Genomic DNA, 21,946 nt, shown 5'->3' on the forward strand with positions numbered 1-21,946 from the left:
TAGAAACATGTTCAGGTAAATGGAGAATATGCTTAGACGTTTTCTATTCATGAAACTGGCTGCTTTCTATTTGTCAGTCATGTCATTTCTTGTCATCTAGAACACTAGCATATTGTTAATTTCTTTCAGTAATTAACATCAACAAGTTAACTTTCCAAACATACAATCTACTTAGAAATACACATGGTGTAATTTCATCAACTTCTGGGCAAATTAAAATACTCAGTTCTACACTGCTCTTTCCATGAAATAAGAGTTTATGGAAACCCCAACCAAAGAATAAAGAAAAAATACTTGAAAACTAATTCTAACCAACAGAAAACAACATACTGGAAAAATACAGTATTTTTACACAAGTTATGAGCTGCTTTTGTGTGTTTTACTTCCTGTTTTTCCTGCTTTCAAGTTAGAAAATATTTTGAAATTAAAAACATTCTTCCTTCAGCCAGCCATCTTCTCAAAGAAGTAACTGAAACAAGGCTCACCCCAGTGCATCTTAAAAGATGCCAAGAGACACCAGACAGGGTCTAATATGACTGTGCAACAGCATCCTGATGCTAAAGTATCTAAAGCTCATATTGCCATACCGGTCTTATCAATGAGGAATGAAAGTCTCCCAAGCAATCAGGGTCCAACACAGATGCTTGTCACTACAGACCTCACCGGTACTAATGAGCTAAAGAATTATTATTTACATAGTAAGTCTATATAAGGGGTATCGCACAGCTTATAAAGCAAGGGTACGCCAAGTCCTGAACATCCAGAGCATTTCATGAAAAACTGCTGCAGACAGGAACTTAATCCCTTTAGAAGATACCACTGCTAAAGCGATGAGGCTTTCTGAAAGTTTCACTTATCTCTTCAAATCAGTAGTGCATTTAGATTTCTTGTAACAAAATGTTTCCTTTATAAATACATATGAACACTAAAAACCCTCAGGCACGAGCGGAGAACCCTCTGTCTGGGAGGGTCTCTGCTTGCAGGGACCTTTTAGAACTCGGCTGGAGAGCAAGAAGATGCATGTCAAGTAAAACAGCCGAGATCATGAACACTGCTTCCCAAATCACAGGTATTCTTCAACAGCACTTACTAACTGAGACAACATATTCCCAACTGAAGAAGGCACTCATGACATTTCCTTACTTAAAGGGCAACTAAAGGCTATTCAGTGCTAAGTTAGAGACACAAAGAATGCCATTCACTGAAAATGGAAAGGCTTTCCAAAGTAACCCTTGATTAAGATGAGACAGTTGCAATTATTTTCCCTCAGTTTGGATTCACGTAATACTTTTTAGAAGGAACACGTATAAAGTTAGCACTCACAGGGTAAGAATCATTCTGTTATTGAACAGCTTAAAACAAAAGAAACTAGAAACACGGAAGTCTACAAATCAAGACATAAAACAGCTAGAAACTGCCAACAGCCGTCAGAAGTATCATGAATTACTGAAAAAATGTCATGTCATATCTGTCTCTTCTGTTTACAATTCACATTTTCATTAGAAACAGAAAAAACACCCCTAGAGAAGATTAAGACTTGTTAAATCACCTATAAACTAAAACTTTTGCATTTGAAACATGGACTCTTTTCCTTTTCAACTGAAAAGTGAAGAACTGTTTAACAAAACGTTCAAATTATAAACTTTCTGTAACTTAAATCTGAATTGCTGATGTTACTAGCATGGCATCTTCATATGCCCTGCTGGTAAATACTGTATTGACCTTAGAAATACTTTCTTGAACATTAGGGGGGTGTTATTTTAGATTTTTTAGCCCAGTGATCAATTTTAATGTGTTTTAAAGGATAACAGTTTTTACTTAAAGGAAAATGGCTCCTTAAAAATAAGCTAAGATTTTGATTTTATATGGTGTCCAGCCTCTTACAGACTCTCCCTTGGATCGCAGACAGACAGTATAGAAAACAGATAGTGTCACAGGTTATGTTTTAAAATTTGTTCTACATGCAAGAGATTTACAGTGTGAATCAAAAAGGAACAACATGCTAAATCCTTCTCTCCCTCTCAAAATGTCGCTTTCAAGACCTGTGGACAATTTAGACACAAAGAATTTAAAAGAATACTTTTATGTCCTTGTATTACCAGCATATCATAGAGAGAATGGTTTTACAGTAGCATATATAACTATTTTTGCAATGAGTTTCTCCACATCTTGTTGACTTCATCACTTCACAGATCCCCCAGCTATCGCAGGATCTTCTGAAGACTTGCTTGTTTTTCTGGCTATGTTAAATTTTCTCTCATTCTCCCCCTCTCCTTCAAATCAAGGAGGGGGATTTATTTTGTCTCTCTCCCAACTGTCTCAGTCTAAAGTAATTGTGGATTGGAAAGGTAAAGAGATTATTTGTTTTATTTACAATCCCCCCTCCCAAGTTTTAACTGCGTATCTCGAAGAATTAGCCTAAAGATAATGTTTTGAAGAATATTTGCAGCTAAATATTGTCCAATTTCGCCTCTAATACTTTTTTTTTCCTTAATAAACTGGAGTTCTCATTACTCCTGACTTTTCAGCTTACGATCTGCAGGACAGAAAGACAAAAAGAACAGAAAAAAGCCCAAACACCAGGATTACTGACATTCACTTCCTAAATTTGCTCTTGATTCTTTCTCACAGTGTTCCCTTTTGCTGCCTGTCCGTTGGTATTGGGAGGGAAGGGGGGTTTCTTCTTGGTTTGGCAAATTGAACAGTCTCAGCAAGGACAGACATGCACCAAGACCACCACAAATGAATATACAAGACAACTATACAGGCGGAATAGTACAATCTCCTTTTCGCAGCATTGAGCCATTACATTGGCTCAGCTGTCATATGAAACCTTATACTAACACACTTAAGCCTCAGAAAACCTTTTAAGTGCTTGAGCTGCATAAAAAAAACTTGCAAATGTGATGCAGAGATAGTCTATTAAGTGAATACCAGCATTAAAAAAAAAAATTGTAAGCTCTGTTCACCATATCTCAGAGGAAAACAAATAAATTATCTCCTCATGAAATCCGTATGAGTAGCTGTTAAGTATGAAGAAAAGACCCTTCTAGATCTACCTTTGAGTTGTACTGACACCCACCTTGAAAGAAGCACTAAGTTACAAGTACTTTGTCACTCTTTGGGATGAGGTAAAGGTAAGGTTTTGCAAGGAAGAAAAAAAAGAAAAGAAAAAAACTCATAAACACTGTAGGAAAAAAGTATATTCATTGTAAATTCATGCATGCTTATTCTTCAGATGAAACCCTGAGACAGCTACAGTAAAAGCATACTAGGCATACAGCCAAGTACACAACACAATTTAAAAAATCAGATCTCAAAAATTAGGGCCAAAAATCATATTTGAGATATCTCTTAGAACTAAGTCATACCATCTTTTTTTTTTTAAAACAATTAAATATAACTATAGTCGATTTCCCATATTAATGGTAAAATGAACAAGTCAGAGGCGTACTCTCTTTGCACTCGGGCTTACTTTTAAAAAGACTTGCTGGACATTATTTCAGTTCATTATTGACTCCATCTTAAGCAAATACCTTACTTAAAAAACATTTACCCAATGGTCATTATATCTGCTTATAAGCAGTAATAATAAAACATATCATCACTGCACTTAAAATAAAACTCTTGAGAGATGCTTGTGTTTCCATTTATCTAAAATATTAAAGAGTTCATTTTCCACAAATCAATTTATTTAAAACGGAGGGTTATCCAGAAGGTGACTGTTACTTTGGTGATGGTAAGACATGTAATGCTGCCCCCACTACTGACCAAAAAGGCACTCTCAGTGAGTTGATTCCCCTTGCAAATTAATCTCAAAAATACTGCCCCAAAAATATTAGAATATTTTCTACTGCTTTGTGAAATGAATCAGCTCAGCGAAAGGCCACATCAGCACCTGACCGGAGATGGGGAAGGGCTGCACAGCTGGGAGTGAGATTGTCCTTTTCACTGGCAGCAAACTCTTAGATCAGCCTGATCCGCTTGTAAAACCACACTCAAAAATATAAACAAAATCCCCTTCCCCTACCTTCTGTTGCAAAGAGCTTCAAAAGCAGGTTCCAGAGGCCCTCAGGAAAGGTTCCCTATTATTTCTTATGGAAAATATACATAGAACAATTTCCTGGGGCATTACTTAAGCAAAACAATGCTATCTGCTGTGATAAGAAAACAGGACAGAGGGTTAAGATTTTTACATAAATAGCATTCCGGATCCCAAACAGCATTGTGGAGCAGTCACTGAATGTAAGCAAGAATTAAAAAGAGATTGGGGGTGGAGGGGAAGCCATGGTACTTAGTTGCCCACTAACCCCTCCAGTCTTCTCTAACTGAAACTCAGAACTTGGGTACAGAAACTGACTTTTATTCCAGATAGATGCTGGGCCTCCTGGTCATCCTCTGCTGTGCAAGGCTGATCAGAGATGCAACACAGAGCTGAATATGCCCTAGAGAGTTGCTGGTATTACAGGGATGCAGTGCTCATAGGCAGTTTCTGTCTATCCAGCCCCTGCTGTTAGTCTCCTGAGGCAATTACAACGCTATTACTCATTTCTTCACCACCAAAGAACACACTTCTGTTGGCTTATTTCTGCTCCCCTAGCAAAGGCACTTGAAGGGAAGCAGGTTTAATGTTTGCAAAAGGGGACATTTTCCATACACAGAAATAACGTGGACACTGTGAGCAGTAAGAATACTCACATCACTGATAAATTTAACATCTCTTGTGCAGTTATTGCAGATTTGACTTACACGGTTGGCCATTACGATTGTTCCACAGTATTAGCTACCCTGCCTTACCACGCAACCGAAGCAGACCTGCAACAGAAGGGCACATTTCACACACCACAGGTACAGCTGCCATTTGCCAGTTTGCACAGAGCAGTCATGGCATTCCCGTTCTTTAACGCTACAAACAGCAAAAGGGAGATTATGAAACAGTTTATAGATGTGTCTGTGTGTGTACATATTTGTATGTGTTTTTTGGTACGTGAAAATACTTTCTCTGGATCTTCCAAGCTCATCTTTTTATGTTTGATTTGGATTGTAGCTCTTTTGAGGCCTAAGTTTTTAAAACTGAAAACATGTCAACTCTTAAATGCTACAGCAATATAAAAGAAATACTTAGTAACATCTATTAAGTGTGGTGATGCATACAATCATATCCAAATGCTTCAGTGAGTGAGATGTTTTTTTCTCTAGAGTTATAATAATCTTATAAAGCTAAAAAGACAGTTATGAAAGATTTCTAAAATACACTTGAAACCATTCTGACGGAAGCTACATATTTTAAAATATATGTCACAGAGTATATATTTCTAAGGTCTTGTTTTCGGCTATAAAACAAAGTATATACTAATTGAGTTAACATTTTGAAAAGCAATACTGATAAATGTTTTAATCCTAAAAAAAAAAAAAAAAAAACAAAAACAAAAACCAAACCTCATCACTTGAATTCCATACAAAATATTTAGGTCAGATATATGCAAACCCAACTAAGTGGCATTATCAAAATAATATTTTTATGGCTTGGATGCCAGGAATAGTTTTTTTGTTTGGCTGGTTTGTTTAAGACCTTCTAAAATACTTTTATACTTTAAAATAGTTGTCAGACTCTGTATTTCACTTAAATTCTCATTAAGACAAAAACGTTGCCTAAACCGCAGCAACAAGGAACAGAAAGGAAAAAGAAAAAAACAAAACCACCCATTTACAAATTCAAACATATCTACAGGACAAACCACCTTAGTTTTAAAAACCTATTCCTGAACAGCTTAATTATATTAAATTCGGTAGTGCATTAACACCACATCTGCTGACATTAAGCAAGTAAACGTTTACAATTTTTTTTTCAAATCATTCTATTGTTTTATTACCTGTTTTGTCGACACCTGCCTTCTGCAGCATACCCAACTGGTAAACACAGTAGTTCTTCTGCTCTATTCCAGCAGAGCAGTTCATTCCATTACCAAGATACAAAAATAGAAATAAGCAGATAATTTAAAGAGGATTCAGCTACTATCTGCTATTGTAAAAGCATGATCCCAGAACAGACTATAAGTCTGCATTTCGCAAATGATGACATCACACTATTAAGTGATATTAGTCAGGCACTACCGATTTCCATAAAATCACTCCTAATAATCACCATTTGGCAAACATTTAATGAGCAAGAAAGGAGAATTCATCTTCAACAGTAGGATCAGTATATTCTATGTTTATTACCCTCATATGCTTGAGCTATCGACAAAACATTGAACAAGGTTAGATGAAGGCATCATGTTTTGACTACAAACTTCAGCCTATAGCATTTTCTTTTAACCTGGTACAAAAACATCTCTTTTTGTTCTGAAATTATAACATTTGAAATAAAATATTATTTAAAAGTGAAAGCTATAAAGAAACCATAATACAGCATAAAAGCAGAACTGATGAGATATGCCTATGGAGATATTTAAGCTGTGCACCTATGGATATATTTAAGTGTGTATCCAACTACAAACTTCAGGGTTCTACAGCATTCAAAGTTAAATGAGGACACGAACCCAGCTAACACAGCATCACCCTTTTAGACACCATGAGCTTCTGATCAGAGTTTTCAAGCATATAGGCAATTAACAGTCTTAACAGACCTTATTCTGTAAGAAGTCTTCAATAGTCCATACCATTACAACATCAACTCGTTCTAATTTGTAATACACAGGAACAATTGTTCAACACAAGAGAACTGTCCCTGCTTTCCCCAGCTGCCAATTCAGGTTACTCAACCTGACACATTAAAAAAGTGGTTTAAATTACAATCAGAAAGGCTAAGAAAAGTCTTTTCCATCAGGATCCAAGACCATAAAGGCTCAAGACCTTACTATTTTAGCTGAAGGCAAAGAGAAAAAAAAAAGTAAAACTGGATTTTCCATTGCCACCCAGCTGAACTGTCTGAAAAAGGAACACTAACTCATTCTACTTCTTTTTATTAACACAATACAATAATATTTAGACACTAACAGGTAGTAAAAAAAAAAGAAAAAAATCTTCATACCAGCAAGCTTAGCCATGTTCTTAAGTTAAAAATTCTCTATAGAATATCTGTATTTTTACTTGACTAATTTAATTTACATATTATGTTTATAAAAAAAAAAATCTGCAATCTTCAAAACACTAAAAAAGGAAAGCATAAACATTTTTAAATGAAAACACTCTTAAAAGGAAAGCCTTTGAAAACTTTGGGGATTTGAAAAACAGGCAGAGAAAAGATGACACAAGACTTGAACCCTGTCTATGCAGCACATATCTGTCTAGACAACTCTTAGTGCCTAATCATAGCTACATTACAATTTAAAAACTTAAATAGGGATACTTATCCCATAAAGGGAAAAAAAAGTCACACAGGCATGCAAAGACAAGGAGCACATTAGAAGTCCTGTAAAATTGCTTTCAAATAGGTTACTAACACATGATAGTGTGTCAATGATAAAATAGTTCTAAAACTAAAGAGATCATTATCATAGCAACTCTGATAAAAAGGCCTTTTATAATCAAATTCATCAATTTAGCAAAATAATCACGATCTAAAGAAAAAGCTTAGTAATCGGTTTTTACCAGGTTGACAACACAGATACATACTGTAATCAGGATGTAAAACACGTGTCTCCTCGTCTTCATCTATTGTCTGTCCTAATGAAAACAGTCTGACACGTCTCATCTTCAGTAGCCTTGGGGAGCTTTCACGGGCAGTACTCCCAACATCCAGAACTACATCTCCAGAAACAACAGTGGGAACGATTTTTTTCAGGAATTCCATTTTTACATGCCCTCTGTGTTCTCAGCATTTACTAAATTCAGCCGCTTAGCTACACGCTACAGAGTGTGGCTCCCACATCAACTTCCTTGAGCACCGAGGTAGACTTCTCCTAGTGATGTCACGTTGAACCTGGGTGGTGCCAACACCAGCACGTCAGCTGCCAGCTGCTCCAAGGCAGATTTTAAAGACGTCTAACTGTACAGACTGATAAGAAAACCAAACAACAACAAGCCTATATATTAACCAACGCACGCTAAACTCTGCACTTGTAGAAGACACTGCAACAAATTTAAGCTCTAATAAAATGCACGGTGTATTTTCAAATTTCTATCTGACAGAGTTCAATAGCTCTTAATTTTCATGAAGTGCACAGAGAGTGTTCATCTGCATTTGAAAGATAACATTTATCATTCAGAAAGTCTATGCACCAGCTTTATAAACAAAGTGTCTACCACCACCACAATTTAAATCATTTGCATTCTCACATGGTTTTAACTACTAGCTACAAAAATACTAACATTTATTAAATATTAAGTTCTGTTTTGCAGAGACTCTGATGCTGTATTTACCACTTAAAATACTCAAACCACCTTCCAGAAAACGCCAAGTACAGAAATAACCTGTCTCATTTTGTCCAAACGTCCACTTTATCCCTAGGGCTACTTCTCTGCAAGTGCCTGGTTTAGCCAAGTTTTTTGTTTTCATTTAGGGGAAGTTTAAATGTTGTTCTATATTTAGCTTAAAGAGCCCATTATGAAAGATGTCTTGCATTTGGAGCAGAAAGCTTGGGGGGGGGGGGGGGAGGGAGAAGAGACATTAGCATAGAAGAGTGTTCCTTAATGCTTTCTACATTTGGGAATAGGTATCATTGTGTGATTGATAGTATTATTTTATTTACTTGACTTGGAGTGGAAATCCACAGACCCGCTACCGGGTAATATTCCTACCTCATTTGCCACCAAAATTGTATGCATCACTCAGAGAAAATCCACTAATACTCACTCTGAATGTCTGAGCGGCAGCATGCACTTCCGCCATTTTTATGAAAGCAGCTCAGTGTCCAAGACATTTCTGAATGCATTCACCACAGTTATCCAACCCACATGTAAAGCATACCACACTACTATACATTCCTTAACAGAAGGTACTTAATCTGAAATTCACTACTATGTCTAGCTCTTCTTAAAAAACAAACAAAAAAAAAAACAAACTATGAAAGGCGGAGTAACCTGTTTCAGGTCTCTGAGTTCCAGTAGTTCAGTGCTCACAAGGGGCTGCTCACTTGGATTAAGCTGTCAGTCCTTTACTGACCAACTCTACTGTAACACTTCATAAGTATTGAATCTAGTTAAGAATGCCACAACTTAAAAAATTTGGTAAAAGTTCATTAAAGTTGCCACCTAAGACATTTTTCAAGTTCTATATAGACTGAAAACGTATGATATCTTTTGTACTCAAGTCTGCATTAAAATCCCCAAATATTCAGGTTAGTCTATATTTCCCTTATAAATGAATACAAAATTCTACACAAATTTTTCCCTGGAAAGGAATACAAAATTCTGACCTTAGCATAAAAGACACATTGTTAAGAATATTATTTCCTGCAGTGAAAGAGTTGGAAGATCAAGCAAAAAATTGTCCCTATAATGATTTCATTCACAGTATTTTTTCCACTGATACAAAAAAGTTATACAGAATATATTTTCAGAAAAGCATTTTATGTGTTTTCAGAATAATAAGATACCACAAAGATAATTTGCAATTATAAGAGATCATGAGTCATTACAAACTCAAGCAATCATTTATTCATAATAGCATTATGAATGCTATTATATATGTGAATAGCTTCTGTGAGACTGAGAATGCTTCCAATCATCCACCTGCCAAACTGCAGTTTGCAAAGAAGGGGGTAATCAGATATTTCGAGTTGTACCTAACTTAAACGCCCTCTGAAATGTTCAAACTAGATACCAAAGTGCTCTTAACCACGCTATGGAGGTTTTATCACGCATGTGGACGCAGGGTGGAGACGACAGATGAAGTACAAGTACCTAGTGTATCACTTCAGTTAAATGCATAAGGTGTGACTTTCTACACAACATGCAGCATAAGTGAATTGGCCATGAAGAAAAAAAAAATTAAGAGCTGAAACTACACTTTTTTTTTTAAAAATGAGAAAAACATTAACAGCCTTTCCAGTAATAGGATTACAAACAAAACACAAACAAGGAATAAAAACCACCCACCATACACATGATCATATTTCAAGATTAAACTCGATAAACTAATAAAGCTTATATATCATAGATGTATCCAAAAGCTTTTGATCGATTTTTCCTTCAGGATGGCTTTTGTTTGACTCTTAAGAAAAGGACATAATGGAGTCTTCTACAGAAGATATTTAAGGATATATATATGCTTATATATATTTATACTTTTTTATTTAGAGATATGTATGTATATATATATGGATGCATATATATTATCCAGCACATTCTATGAAAGCAGCATTTTATAAATAAGCTAAGCTTAGATAGAAAATTTACGTTTCTGCCTATGTCATTTCACATACACTCCTCTCTCACACTTGCTCTTATCATCTTCCTTAAACAGTAGAATGTCCAACTGTGTTTTTTGTGTTTTTTTTTTTTTTTTTACAATCTGAGCAAGCTTTACAGATAATCTGTCAGGGGAAAACCTATGAGAAGTCTTACAATTGCTATAATCAAATTCATCTTTAAACAAAAAAAAAAATCAAAAACAGGCTACAAAAAGCCTTATTTGATAAGTTTTAACTTTCTTATTCTGGAACCCCTAAATAAAAAAGAAGAATGGGAGATGAGCTTATACAGAATATTGTTTGTATCACAGCAAGTCCTTTCATGTCTTTCCATGTGTATTCCACTTCTGTTACACTCAAGGGACAACTCCAGTTTTGCACTGAAGTGCTTGCTAAGGTCGTTCAGGCTTCCCCTGTCACAATTCCACAGCCAGTGATATAAACAGTGAGAAGATAAAGTCAGAGCTCCACATCCCTCACTAACAGGGATCCACATCAGCAGGCCTTTGCATCAGAAGGGAACACAAACAGATCATGAAACATGCAGAAGTACCACACAGAGACCCAGTGAGTGATCAGAGGGTAACAGCACTTCTCAAAGCGCTGTGTTTGGATTAGACCAAACAGCAAAGCTGTTTGGCAGAGGTACACGGGAAGAGCAGCCACACTGGGAATTCTGTTGAAGCAGGTGAACCTGCTGATGCAGGAACATCTTAACAAAGAGAAATGCTGGAAGAACAGAACACAACCAATGAAGGAAAGTTCCATGTGAGAGAAAACTACTTGCAAGTCCCTTGAGTTCACTTGTCTAGAGAATTTTTAGAATTAGCAATAACAATAATAAAAGACAACTATGAAACAGACAACATACTGGGAAGTATAATTTTAGAAAAGAGCCTAGATGCCCTATAGCCTACCATAAACACGCATTATTTGATGGGTCTCTTCATGAACAAGCATGCATTACAAACCTTCAGTTTTGTAACACTGTTTTTAAAACCATCCCACCCTGCTAGAACAAACCCACCCCAGTCCCACCTACTATTGCAGAGAGGACACAAGATTTCCTTTCTATCTAACATGTAAGCTGGCAAGACAGGTCCTGGGGTTTCTGGAGGCCGTGAGGAAGAGTAGTGCCCTTTGGCCTCAATGGGATTACTGTGCCGATAAGGGAATAAAAAGGTTCTGAGAGGGGACCCCACACCTCCCACCCAAGGTTTCCTGTGCCCGGGCTGCAAGGCGCAGTGGGCTGCGACCTCCACGGCCCTCCTCCTGCTGCCACACCATCAGCCATGCCAAGCCAGGCCAGGCGATGCGGTAACACCAACATCAAAAGCAGACTGGTTTTAACTGGGATTCATTTGTTGGTGCTGCAGACTGTCCTGCCACACAGAGAAGGGGAACTGTACGTGGCTTCACGGGCTCCTCCAACACTGGCAGAAGTCAACAGTTCAGGGCAGCTTTGTTGGCATGGTGGTAACATGTTTTCCAAAACTCTTAGCTATAACTATGCTGGCAAAACGGCCGAGTGGTACAACCACGCTGGCAGAGAAGGCAGCTGGAGGCGTTCCTGTGCCAGCAAGGTGGAAGCGTGCACTGCAAACCTTCTGGCACTGAAATACCATCTCCCCTTCGGTAGCACTGCTGTGGCGTGGCACATCTGTTGGCACACAGAACCCTTGCTCTCTCCCAGCTTCTCAGCAACATGACCACGTTGGTAAGACAAAACAACACAAAAAAACCAAAAGCAAAACTATGCTTCCTGCTGGGACACTGATATCAGAGGTTCTGCCAAACCAGTTTCAACAGCAAAGACCCAGTAGTATAGAAAGGGTGCAAGTTCTGCCTTTTGAAAAAGTGGGCGGTCCAGGTTATGCAAAGTGGTCTCTACCTCAGCTTGCAGCTCTTCAAGAAATGTTAATATTCTTTGAGCTCAAGGGTTTTAACTATGCATCCTTGAGCCCATATTGGACATAGCATTAGTGTGCACCAAACAAGCATCATTACTACTTCCTCATTTAAACCTGACATCACTGTTTCAAGTGGGAGTGAATCTGGTAAGGAAACAGAGCAACTACAATAGCACTCAAGTATTTCGCAAAAAAAAACAAGTACAAGAAGTTTTTCCTTCTCAAACATCAGAATAGAAGCCTAATTTGTAAGAATTTGTCTTGTCCTAATGAAAACAATCTGCTCTTTCCCCAAAAAAGTGAACATCAGAGATACATAACTGAAAGCAGAAAAAAACAGTAGAGTTAGAAATTGAACCTGTAGTCTAGCCTGTAAGTATAAATTAATACATCTGCATTAAACTCATGATGGGTATCGGGTACTGGACAGCTATGTTATACTTGTTAGCCAGTTAGCAGGACATTGTCATAATTTCACACAAAAGACTGTAGGCGTAAGGAAGACAAACCCCGTTTCTTTCTCTGTATGAGCTGTACTTATTAAAATGACCAGCTTTAGAACTGTAATTTAACATAGTCACATGCATAGCTTTTTTTTCTTTAAATACAGAAACTAAATAGAAAACATAACCTTGAAAAATGTATGCATAGAGAGAAAACAGTTTATTTGTCATATTATGGAGTCATTTCACCTTTTTGGCAGTTTGGACTAACCACTTGTAAGAACCTGACATTTTTAAAGGAATTAACTTTGCATTTCAGAAAGTTTAAAAAGATATTTAAGATAAGAGGCTATCCTTCATATAATTTAAAATTATACTTTATCAGTTAATTCCCAAGCTACTTAGCATTAATGGTTTCCTTGGTCCAGTTCAATTAATGTAATTTCACAGCAAAAAACCTAAGGACGAGTATAAGCAGGGACAAAGCAATGTACAAAGCAATGTACAATTTTACAATAAACTATCTGTATATCAGTGTAAACTTCTTGTAGCTATTATTTTCCATCAAAAATACTTTAAACCTAAGCCATTTAATCTTTCTATAGTTAGGTTTTATCATTGTTTTTTTAAATGTTAACATGCAAATAGTTTCAGTTGTCCCCTTTTCTGAATGAAAGTCTAGCTTTTCGTTTCCTGAGAAATGAAAAGAAAGTAACAAACAACTGTCAGCTTTTGGTAAAGTTTTTTATTTCCTTTGTCACTTAAGCTGTATTTGCTCTGTATGGGGGGTTGGGTTTTTTTGAGCGAGTTGTGGGGCTTTTTCTTTGGAAGGCTGGAGATTTCTGGAGTGTTTGGGGATTTTTTAAGAGCTTGGCTTTAATTATTTAACATTAGTAGAAGTGAAATACAAGTAGAAATAAAATACTGGCAAAATATATATCAAATCAGAAGCTGAACATAAAACACAGCAGTTAGGTTCACTGACTGAATGCAATATTACCCTGTTTAATAAAAAAGCCCCGAAATTTTTACCGTTTATGCATTAGGTAATAACTGTTCTTATCTTGAAGTCGCATGCAAGAATACAATGATTTCCTGAACTCATTAGGAGTTCATGAGAAGATCAATGTATTGTCTTATCCCACAGCTTCTACAATCCTCAGTCAGGATAAAGATCTGGGCTTCCTGTCACTAACCTCTTGCTTGTTCCAAGTACTGACATATCACACAAGATCTTCCAAGCCTACGGATTTCTTCCACTGGCAGATTTTCTTCAAGTAAGAACTTGCATTTCAAAGCAAATCCCAGAGTAGTACGTACTCTGAATCATACCCATTCCCATGCAAGTAGGAGTACCGGGAGAAGACATCATTACACAATCCCTTAACAACAGAAGTGGCCAGATCTTCTCTCTTATGAAAGGATCAAAGTGAATGACGGCAAGCATGATGCTGATATTTCTATGCAAAGGACATTAAAAAAACCCAACATTTAAAAGGCAAAGGTTCTGTGGAACAGCTACCAGTAAGTCAGACCAACAATGGCAACACTGCCATGAAATTGGATCTCTAAGGAATTGAGAACTGAAAACCTTTACTAAAAGCTTTTTAAGTGCTTAACAGAACTACAAGGAACAGAGTTGCCAACCGTTAATGTAGGTTTGCCTACAGAAAAGCCAGAACATAGACAATAAGTGATAACCAGAGACCAAGCACACACATACATCTCCAGAATTACTTAAGAACAAAAGTGATTCAACATACATTTCTTAAACAAGTATTCTGGCTATTTGGTTGATGACTCTTTTCACAGCCATTGTCACTGTTTCCGTTAGAATCTTCTCTAGCACTACATGAAACTACACATCTGTAGAAGAATTTCCTCAAGTTTGAATGGTCAACTTTTAAAATCATGCCCAAAGCATAAAAGTCAAATCTTTCCCAAAGCCAGGGAAAGAATCTGTAGTTTATTGTTCAAAATAACGTTCATTCCAATCCCAAAAGTACATACAGCACCAGTTTATCTTGCTTCCCTTAACAAGCCGATCTAATCTTAGTTTACTGCTTAAAATTTTATACAAGGAAGGTATGTTTAAAATGTTACTGACCTGTGGATTTTTTCATTGTGACTCTTCTCCATAGCTTCTATTATTTAAAAAAAAGCAGGCTTACTGAGTTCACAGTACACAGGACAAGCTCAGTTTCCAATACCAGTGAAAATCCTCAGGACATCTAGATTAAATATAGGGTCTGTCTTGGTTTACATAGCATTCATCCACTCTAATCTTAGTTCTTCCCTTGCAAAACGGACAGAGTTTTTGAAACATAGTCACAGAAAGTTTATCTACACTGCAAAATAGACAGTAGAAATTAATACTTAACCTAGTAAAAGAAACTGAGTGGGTAAATTCACAAGTCCATTTGCACGGACTGACATGCTCAAGTCTCTTACTAGTTTAGGTGGACATCCTGTGTGCTCTGTTATACAGACCATACTACTAAAACTCTGAAACACTATATATAATGTAGCGTTATAGCGAAATATATTTGTATCGTAAGATTTACATTAGCTGAGGAGCAATGTATTTTTAAATCCTATATAATATATAGTCCTCCTATATAAAATTTCATAGTGTGATCTCTTTCTCATAATAAAACCACAGTGCCAAAGAAGGATGCACAACTACAGATCAAGATTCATAGGTTAATATTAAAAGTTAGTCACAGAAGAAATATGAACTTAATTTTCTTAAGTTACACCTTTGTTCACCAACAAGGGTAGCTAAATCAAGTTGCTGAATATAAATTATTTCTCACAGAGATGCTATCCGTGGGACTTCAAATGGTTACTCTTAGCTAGAGCATATAGGTAGTTAAAACTAACATATCTATTTTCTTAACAGAATATTATCAGAAAACAGTTAGGTATCATGTATGTTTGCCCACAGATATGTTGGGAAAATAACTTTAAAACTTCTCCCTTCTCCTCTCTTCTATCTCAAAGACAGAAATAATAATCTCTAAAGCATTACAAGATTTTTCTAGCAGAAATATATAAGCTTAGATTTTAAAATAGTAGTTTTCCTCTTTAAATCCTAAATGAAAGGCCTCCTTCAGTGTACAGCAACAGCATTTCAATTCTTCTGCAAAGTCTTTGCCCCTTCTTTTTACTTACTAACTTGATTGCATTTCCACTTGATAATCTGAACATAACCAAAAAGAATAAATGCTGCTGCCAAAACTATGTAATTTGGTTTAAATAGAAAACAGCCCAATCTATCCGTTCTTACAATAAATGTAGTTGTACTACGTGTGGGCTGACGTCTTCAACATTTTATGGCTTACAGAAAGATTGGCACCTGTATTAAAGGAAAAAAAATTCACTCCTGCGCAGATCAAGATGCCTTCCTTACCTATTAGGGACATATAATGATTATATTAAATTCAAGGCAGTGGAAAAGTAAGATACTTAAGGAACTTACTTATGAGATAGTACATGATCTGAATATGATTTACCATAGTAATACATCACATGAATATTGGCTATTAATTTAGAGCAAATCTTCTATGTAAATTTTGTAACCCTAAAAGAGAGTAAAGGTTTTTCCGTATGCAGACATAGAATGCTTATGGATATTCTTTCCATTGAATAAGTTTTTTTTATTAATATTCAATTGTCTCCTGTCTTAAGGAGGAAAAGAAAAAAAAAATCAGTAACAACAACCAGACCATCAGATGCAGCAGAGATGCTCCCAATGGAGCTTGATGTGGGCCTATGGGAACCCAGTATTGTAGCTTTAGAACATAAATATTCGTAAAACGTCATTCATGTTTAACAGAAAACAGAGCTATCCTTTCAATGCTATAGATGTTCACATATAGCAGAACTAAAGTATTTTAAGAGACTATATTCATTTCTAAAAGGAAAAAAGGCAGGGAATTTGCACTTTTATAATTTCTAGAAAGGAAAGAGAATAGATGTAATTTAGGTTTGTTTGGCAAGGTTTTGGTTTCAGGGCTTTGAGCACAGGAGAAGAAATAATAACTTCCAGTGTAAGATGTTGGATGAAATCTCATTTACTCTTCCTATTTGAAAAGCTGCAATATACCTGAGATGAAACAGAGGTCTGACTAAGTTAGGTACTAAATTAAGGTCCAAAAATGTTTCTGGTAAGCAGGGGAGGAAAAAAAGGAAATAAGTTTAAAACCCAGCAATTTTGGATTATTAGCAAATACGAAAACACAGTTGCTAAATGCACTGCTAGAATAAATAATCCTCAACACATCAAAATCACTAAGTAAACAAATACATGGCAAGATGAAGGAACCTAAAACAACAAATTGTTGAGGCACCCAAGGGAAAGCTTCCATTTTTATCCTAAATGGAACATTTATGTACTTATGCACACCTATACAGGTTTGCTCGCTAAAATTAGTCGTATTATCACAGCAAAGCTTATGAAATTGCAGAGAGGTAAACAAGACTACCGTATTAAAAAAAAAAAAAAACAAACAAAAAAACCCCAAACAAACAAAAAAAACCCACACCACAGCAACAATACATGGCACACCAACTGTGCAGCTTCAGAAGCTAGGTGAACAGACCTTCCTTACAAGACAGCAATCAAGGCAAAGGTACTGCTCCTTCACACAGGCTCCACTGCTCAGGCATTCTGACAGTGACCTGGGGACAACAGAAAAGCTCAAAGAGCACCTTGATGTATTAGTGCTTCCCAAGTACCAATTAAGATGTATCTATAGAACAGACAGACACATCATGAATGATAACTTGAAAATACAGATCAAGACAAAATAAAAATAGTGTACATTTAACTAACATGTATCATCAGATTAAAAAGGATTGTTCTAATTTCTAAGCAGAAGAAGCATATATGAGATTAGCAGGTATTGTGAAAATATTTAAGAAAAAAATTCCTTATTTGGATTTGGAAGAGACTTGCTGTCTTACATCTATCTGAAGGAGAGGTAAAGCCTGTTCCTATCAGAAGTGACAAGGAAAAAAACTGCCTTTGAAGAGCAGAAAGAGGCAACCATTGAAATTTAAGCACATACCTGAACATGATCACCCAAGAAAAACTGATGCTCCAGTCATCTGATTAGAATAGAAATACTAAAGATGACCTGCGTCCTTTCCTCACTTGTGGCTTTTTAAATAGACTAATAATAAAAGACTTATAATTGTCATAGTGAAAGACAGGAGGATTCTTCTTCAAAAGAGTTTCAGAGGCTGGAATTACTTCCTCCTTAAGGAAGATACCATACAACGAACTTTACTGCTTTCCACTTCTTAGTAACTAATTTTCAAAGACAATCATTCTTTTTAAGTTAATGTGCATTAAACAGGAAGAAAAAAAATCTCTAAAGAGAATGTAACAGACAGTTTTAACATACACAGGTCAGCTTATAGTACGATTATTTCAAGCCATGTACAAATGGAAATACACAGAGGTGTCAAGACTGTCATTTTGTCCACACTTGGCCCAGCGAGGCAGGATGTGTTAAGCCATGCTGGGCAGAAGCACAAAGGAGGGGAACTCACAGAGAGTTTCCACAGGAAAGCTCTGCAACTATGTAGGAGGTATCAGAAGCTGCATCACTTGTCCGTTACCCAAACCTCTGAAAAACCACCTTATCATTGTCTCGCCATCTTTGAAGTAAAGTACTTGTTTTTTATAAAAATATACAGAGTTTTTATTAGCTACTAGTCAAGAGATAGGCATTTTCCAGTTCCCTAAAGACTTCTGATTTCCATTCCATTATATCTCATAGATTTAAACTGTAATACAGAGTCTTTACTGTAACTTGTGCAGTTACTCTACACCTTGAAAGAAATTGCTGGTTTTTTTAAATTAAGCACCTCTCCAAGTGAATTCTTTTCAAGCAAACAATTGCTGGCTGCACATAGAGAACAGCAGCATCTCCACAACCAACAGTAAAATAGTTGTCTGACCAAAAAGAGTGTTAAAACCAAGATTTTTACAATATATAAGCATACAGATAGCTGTATATAAATAAATTTCAGAGCTGTAAAAGTGCAAAGCTAACCAAGATCAAAGTTAGTTAGCAGACAAGAGTTTCTTTCTCCACCATCTTCTTGTTGATGCATAAGCAAATTTCTGAAAGAAATCCACAACAGTTCAAGCCCCTTTGAAGGCCACGTGTATTTCATTTTAGATGTTACAAGGCACTATCAGTGGTGCTTTTTATGTTATGTTCAATATACAAGTAGATTACATTAAAACAAATATATGGTCATAAAGAAATCTTAATCAAACCAAAAATTGTAATTCATGATAAAGATACATAGCTGTTCTCCATGACAGAAAATAAGTTCAAAAAGAGAAAGCTTTACAAAAGGTTGAAAATAGGAATTTTATGAATGTTGGATGTTGCTACAAAAAAAAACCCAAACCCCTGACCTTCTAGACGCGAGCAGCACAAAAAATCCCCAGAATCCTGGGGAAGGAAAAATCCTACAAGATAGGTTCAACATTTCTGCCCCTCCTCCCGCCCCCCCCAAGTCTGACACACACAGCTTTCCCAGATTAAGCAGCCCTTCTGTGTCCCTATTACCATTTGTTTTCTTGCAGACATGTCTCAGATGTTCCGCATTATTTGAACAACACGAGGCATCAAGTGTGAGGCATTCTGCAAGTCATTTGTCACTGCAAGTAAGCATGGTCTACAAAGTTCTTCAGCATAAACATACCTCTAGTTGGGCAGCAGAGTGAGAACTAATGTCCAAACGAAGCAGGAGGGGAAAAAAAGCCCACAAAAAAACCTATTAAAAGTTCGTGAAGCCCACTGAGCTATATAAAATACAAAACACATCTTAATAGAAACTTTGTAATAAAAAAAGGACTTAAATGTTTCAATTTATTTCCCCAATATCCATTTCACAATTTATATAGACACAGCTAATGAAACCGCTGAGCAGGGTAGTGAGTACCAAGTACTACTTTAATCCTAAATTATTATTTGAGGAGAGGAAAAGAAGAAAAAAAACCCAACGCTTTTCTCCTCTGGATGGTCTTTTATGTTCTTAATTATGCGGGAAAAAAACCTTAACCAAACTTACGCGCCACACCTACAAAAACACTTCTAATGTATTGTTCTGAATATCGTTTAGCAATTGCATTTGCAGACAGAAATAGGCTTTCCAGCATAACTGGTGCTCCAGACAATTTTTCAGAGACGTCATGTAGTCTTCACCATGAGAGCTTTTCAAGACCTGACTGGATAAAGCCCTGAGCAACCAGGTCTGCTAATCACAGAACTGATTCCAGGGAGTAAATTAGTAACGCAGAAGAAGAATGGCAGCTGGCACATTTTTCCGGCTATATATTATTTTTCCTTCCCACATGTATTTTTAAAGGAAAGCACTTGAGATAAGACTCTCTCTGCATTCTCTGACAGGAAAATACACCCTGACAGACGACTTGCCTTTACCTTTTACTGAAGTGAAAAAAACCCATGTTTATTGCCTACACACGGTTTTTAAAACTGAAGACAGACAACAGATACAGAAGCTAAGGACCCAACGCTAAGGATATTTTTTTTTTAAACCTACTGCCTGATTGCTTTTTAAACATCTAGCAGTAAGTATAGAAAGTACAACAATTACTGAGAAGTATTCCAAAAACTAGATCAGTACCGAAAAGCCTTATTTCCAATAAGGAAATACTACACAACTAACCTTGAACACAGTGCTTGTCACTGGAGCATGTTTTTTATATAAACATGTAGAAATATAGAAACATACATAATCATTAAAATCATTATCCATTTTAAAGTGAGGTAAAGCTAGAGTTGTCCAAAGCATGATAAGCACCCACAGGAGAACAACTTACAGTAAAAAATGATATTAATGTCCTCAAACTCGGCCTCCATTTTTCTGTTTTGTTTAAAAGATTGATCTGGAGTTCCTGCTCTAATGCTAAAAAGTATATTTGCCTTCCTTGAGCAACAAAAAAATACGGATGTTCAAGGTAAACTTCTGCAGCAACAAATCTATTATCTTTTGAGAGAAAGAATACATACATCAGAACAAAAATAATTATGGTATAAAATTCTAACAAAAGACAGTGAAGCAAATCATCATGTTCTATAACTAGAAATGAAAGCCAGTGACAGAGATAAACAACAGGGATATGATACATTGGAGATGGGCAGAACTTACACATTCAAATTCTATTTTACTGTATACTTCTCCTGTAAAAAATACATAGGACAATACAATAAAGGAAAGCAAGAGCTACACTAAAATATTATAGAATATATAATATTCCAATTTTTAATGATAATTAGTTAATAACACATAATATTCTATTACATTCTATAAAGTAATATTATCAAATATATAATTAATATAGAATGTCTTGAATACAAAAGTCCATATAGCAAATACAGTAGAAACAACTGCACTTTAATATTTTCCTCCTGTCACACCAATATACCCTCTGATCTCAAAGGCCAAGAGGAAGCACAGTCTATCAGTTTTACTACTTGACTATAGGGAAGCAGTACATTGCATCATTTTTGAAGGACAGTTTAGATGTTGGATTAGTTAGATCTATTCATATCCATTTCAGCTCAGAAGTGCTTTATCCACAATAATTGCCCTGTGCTTGTCAGCAATATGGATCTATTTACTACTGATAAAATCCTTACATGAACAGCAGTAAAGAAAAGAGCACCTATATAAGGAATTGTGACTGCCTTTGCTAATTAGCTGCATTACCTGGCTTCATCCACAAGAGGACAGAGCTCAGACACCTGCCCGCACATTGTAAAGGAGGACTCTCTTAGCACCAAGCAGTCTGATTTGCATTGAACACAGAAGTTTGTGAAAGAAAACATGAGAGAATTATCGAACATACAGAAATTACACGAGAGAATTACTAAATGTACAATTTGAGGATTACTAAATGTACAGGAACCACATCTGGCTTAAGAAGTCCCTGAGCTGCAGATGAGTAGAAGATGGGAGGCTGCTTGCCCTGTTCTTAACCTCTTCCTTGGACACTCACCTTTCTATACCGTGTTAAATCAAATGTTTTTATTTAATTTAACACAGTACAGACACCCTTCTATTCAGATAATTGATATCTGAAGTAGTAGTTCAAAGGGTGTTAACAGTACAATACAGATAACAAAGACCTAAGCAAAAAGGAAAAAAATTGGATGCATGAAAAATTATTTATGACAGAATTGTGAAA

The 21,946-nt window shown here is 36.2% G+C and overlaps 1 protein-coding gene across 18 annotated transcripts in view; it reads right to left on the minus strand.

Annotated features, from left to right (window-relative positions):
• FRYL (FRY like transcription coactivator) overlaps positions 1–21,946 on the minus strand; it is a 185,662-nt gene that overhangs the window by 144,124 nt on the left and 19,592 nt on the right. For 4 of the 18 annotated variants that reach the window (XM_075149036.1, XM_075149046.1, XM_075149030.1 and 1 more), the window contains exons 1-2: positions 7,618–8,038; positions 5,874–5,936 (exon numbers count right to left, since the gene is read on the minus strand). The exons of 4 other annotated variants lie outside the window; for them this stretch is intronic. In XM_075149036.1, coding sequence (XP_075005137.1) covers positions 5,874–5,936; positions 7,618–7,795 — 241 coding nt within the window. In that variant the 5' untranslated portion in view covers positions 7,796–8,038. Of the gene's footprint in view, positions 1–5,873; positions 5,937–7,617; positions 8,043–21,946 lie in introns of those variants that run through there. 10 more of the 18 variants (XM_075149033.1, XM_075149032.1, XM_075149031.1 and 7 more) reach the window with 6 other exon arrangements.

Source organism: Calonectris borealis, chromosome 4 (assembly GCF_964195595.1).
Source record: "Calonectris borealis chromosome 4, bCalBor7.hap1.2, whole genome shotgun sequence".
Taxonomy (NCBI): domain Eukaryota; kingdom Metazoa; phylum Chordata; class Aves; order Procellariiformes; family Procellariidae; genus Calonectris; species Calonectris borealis.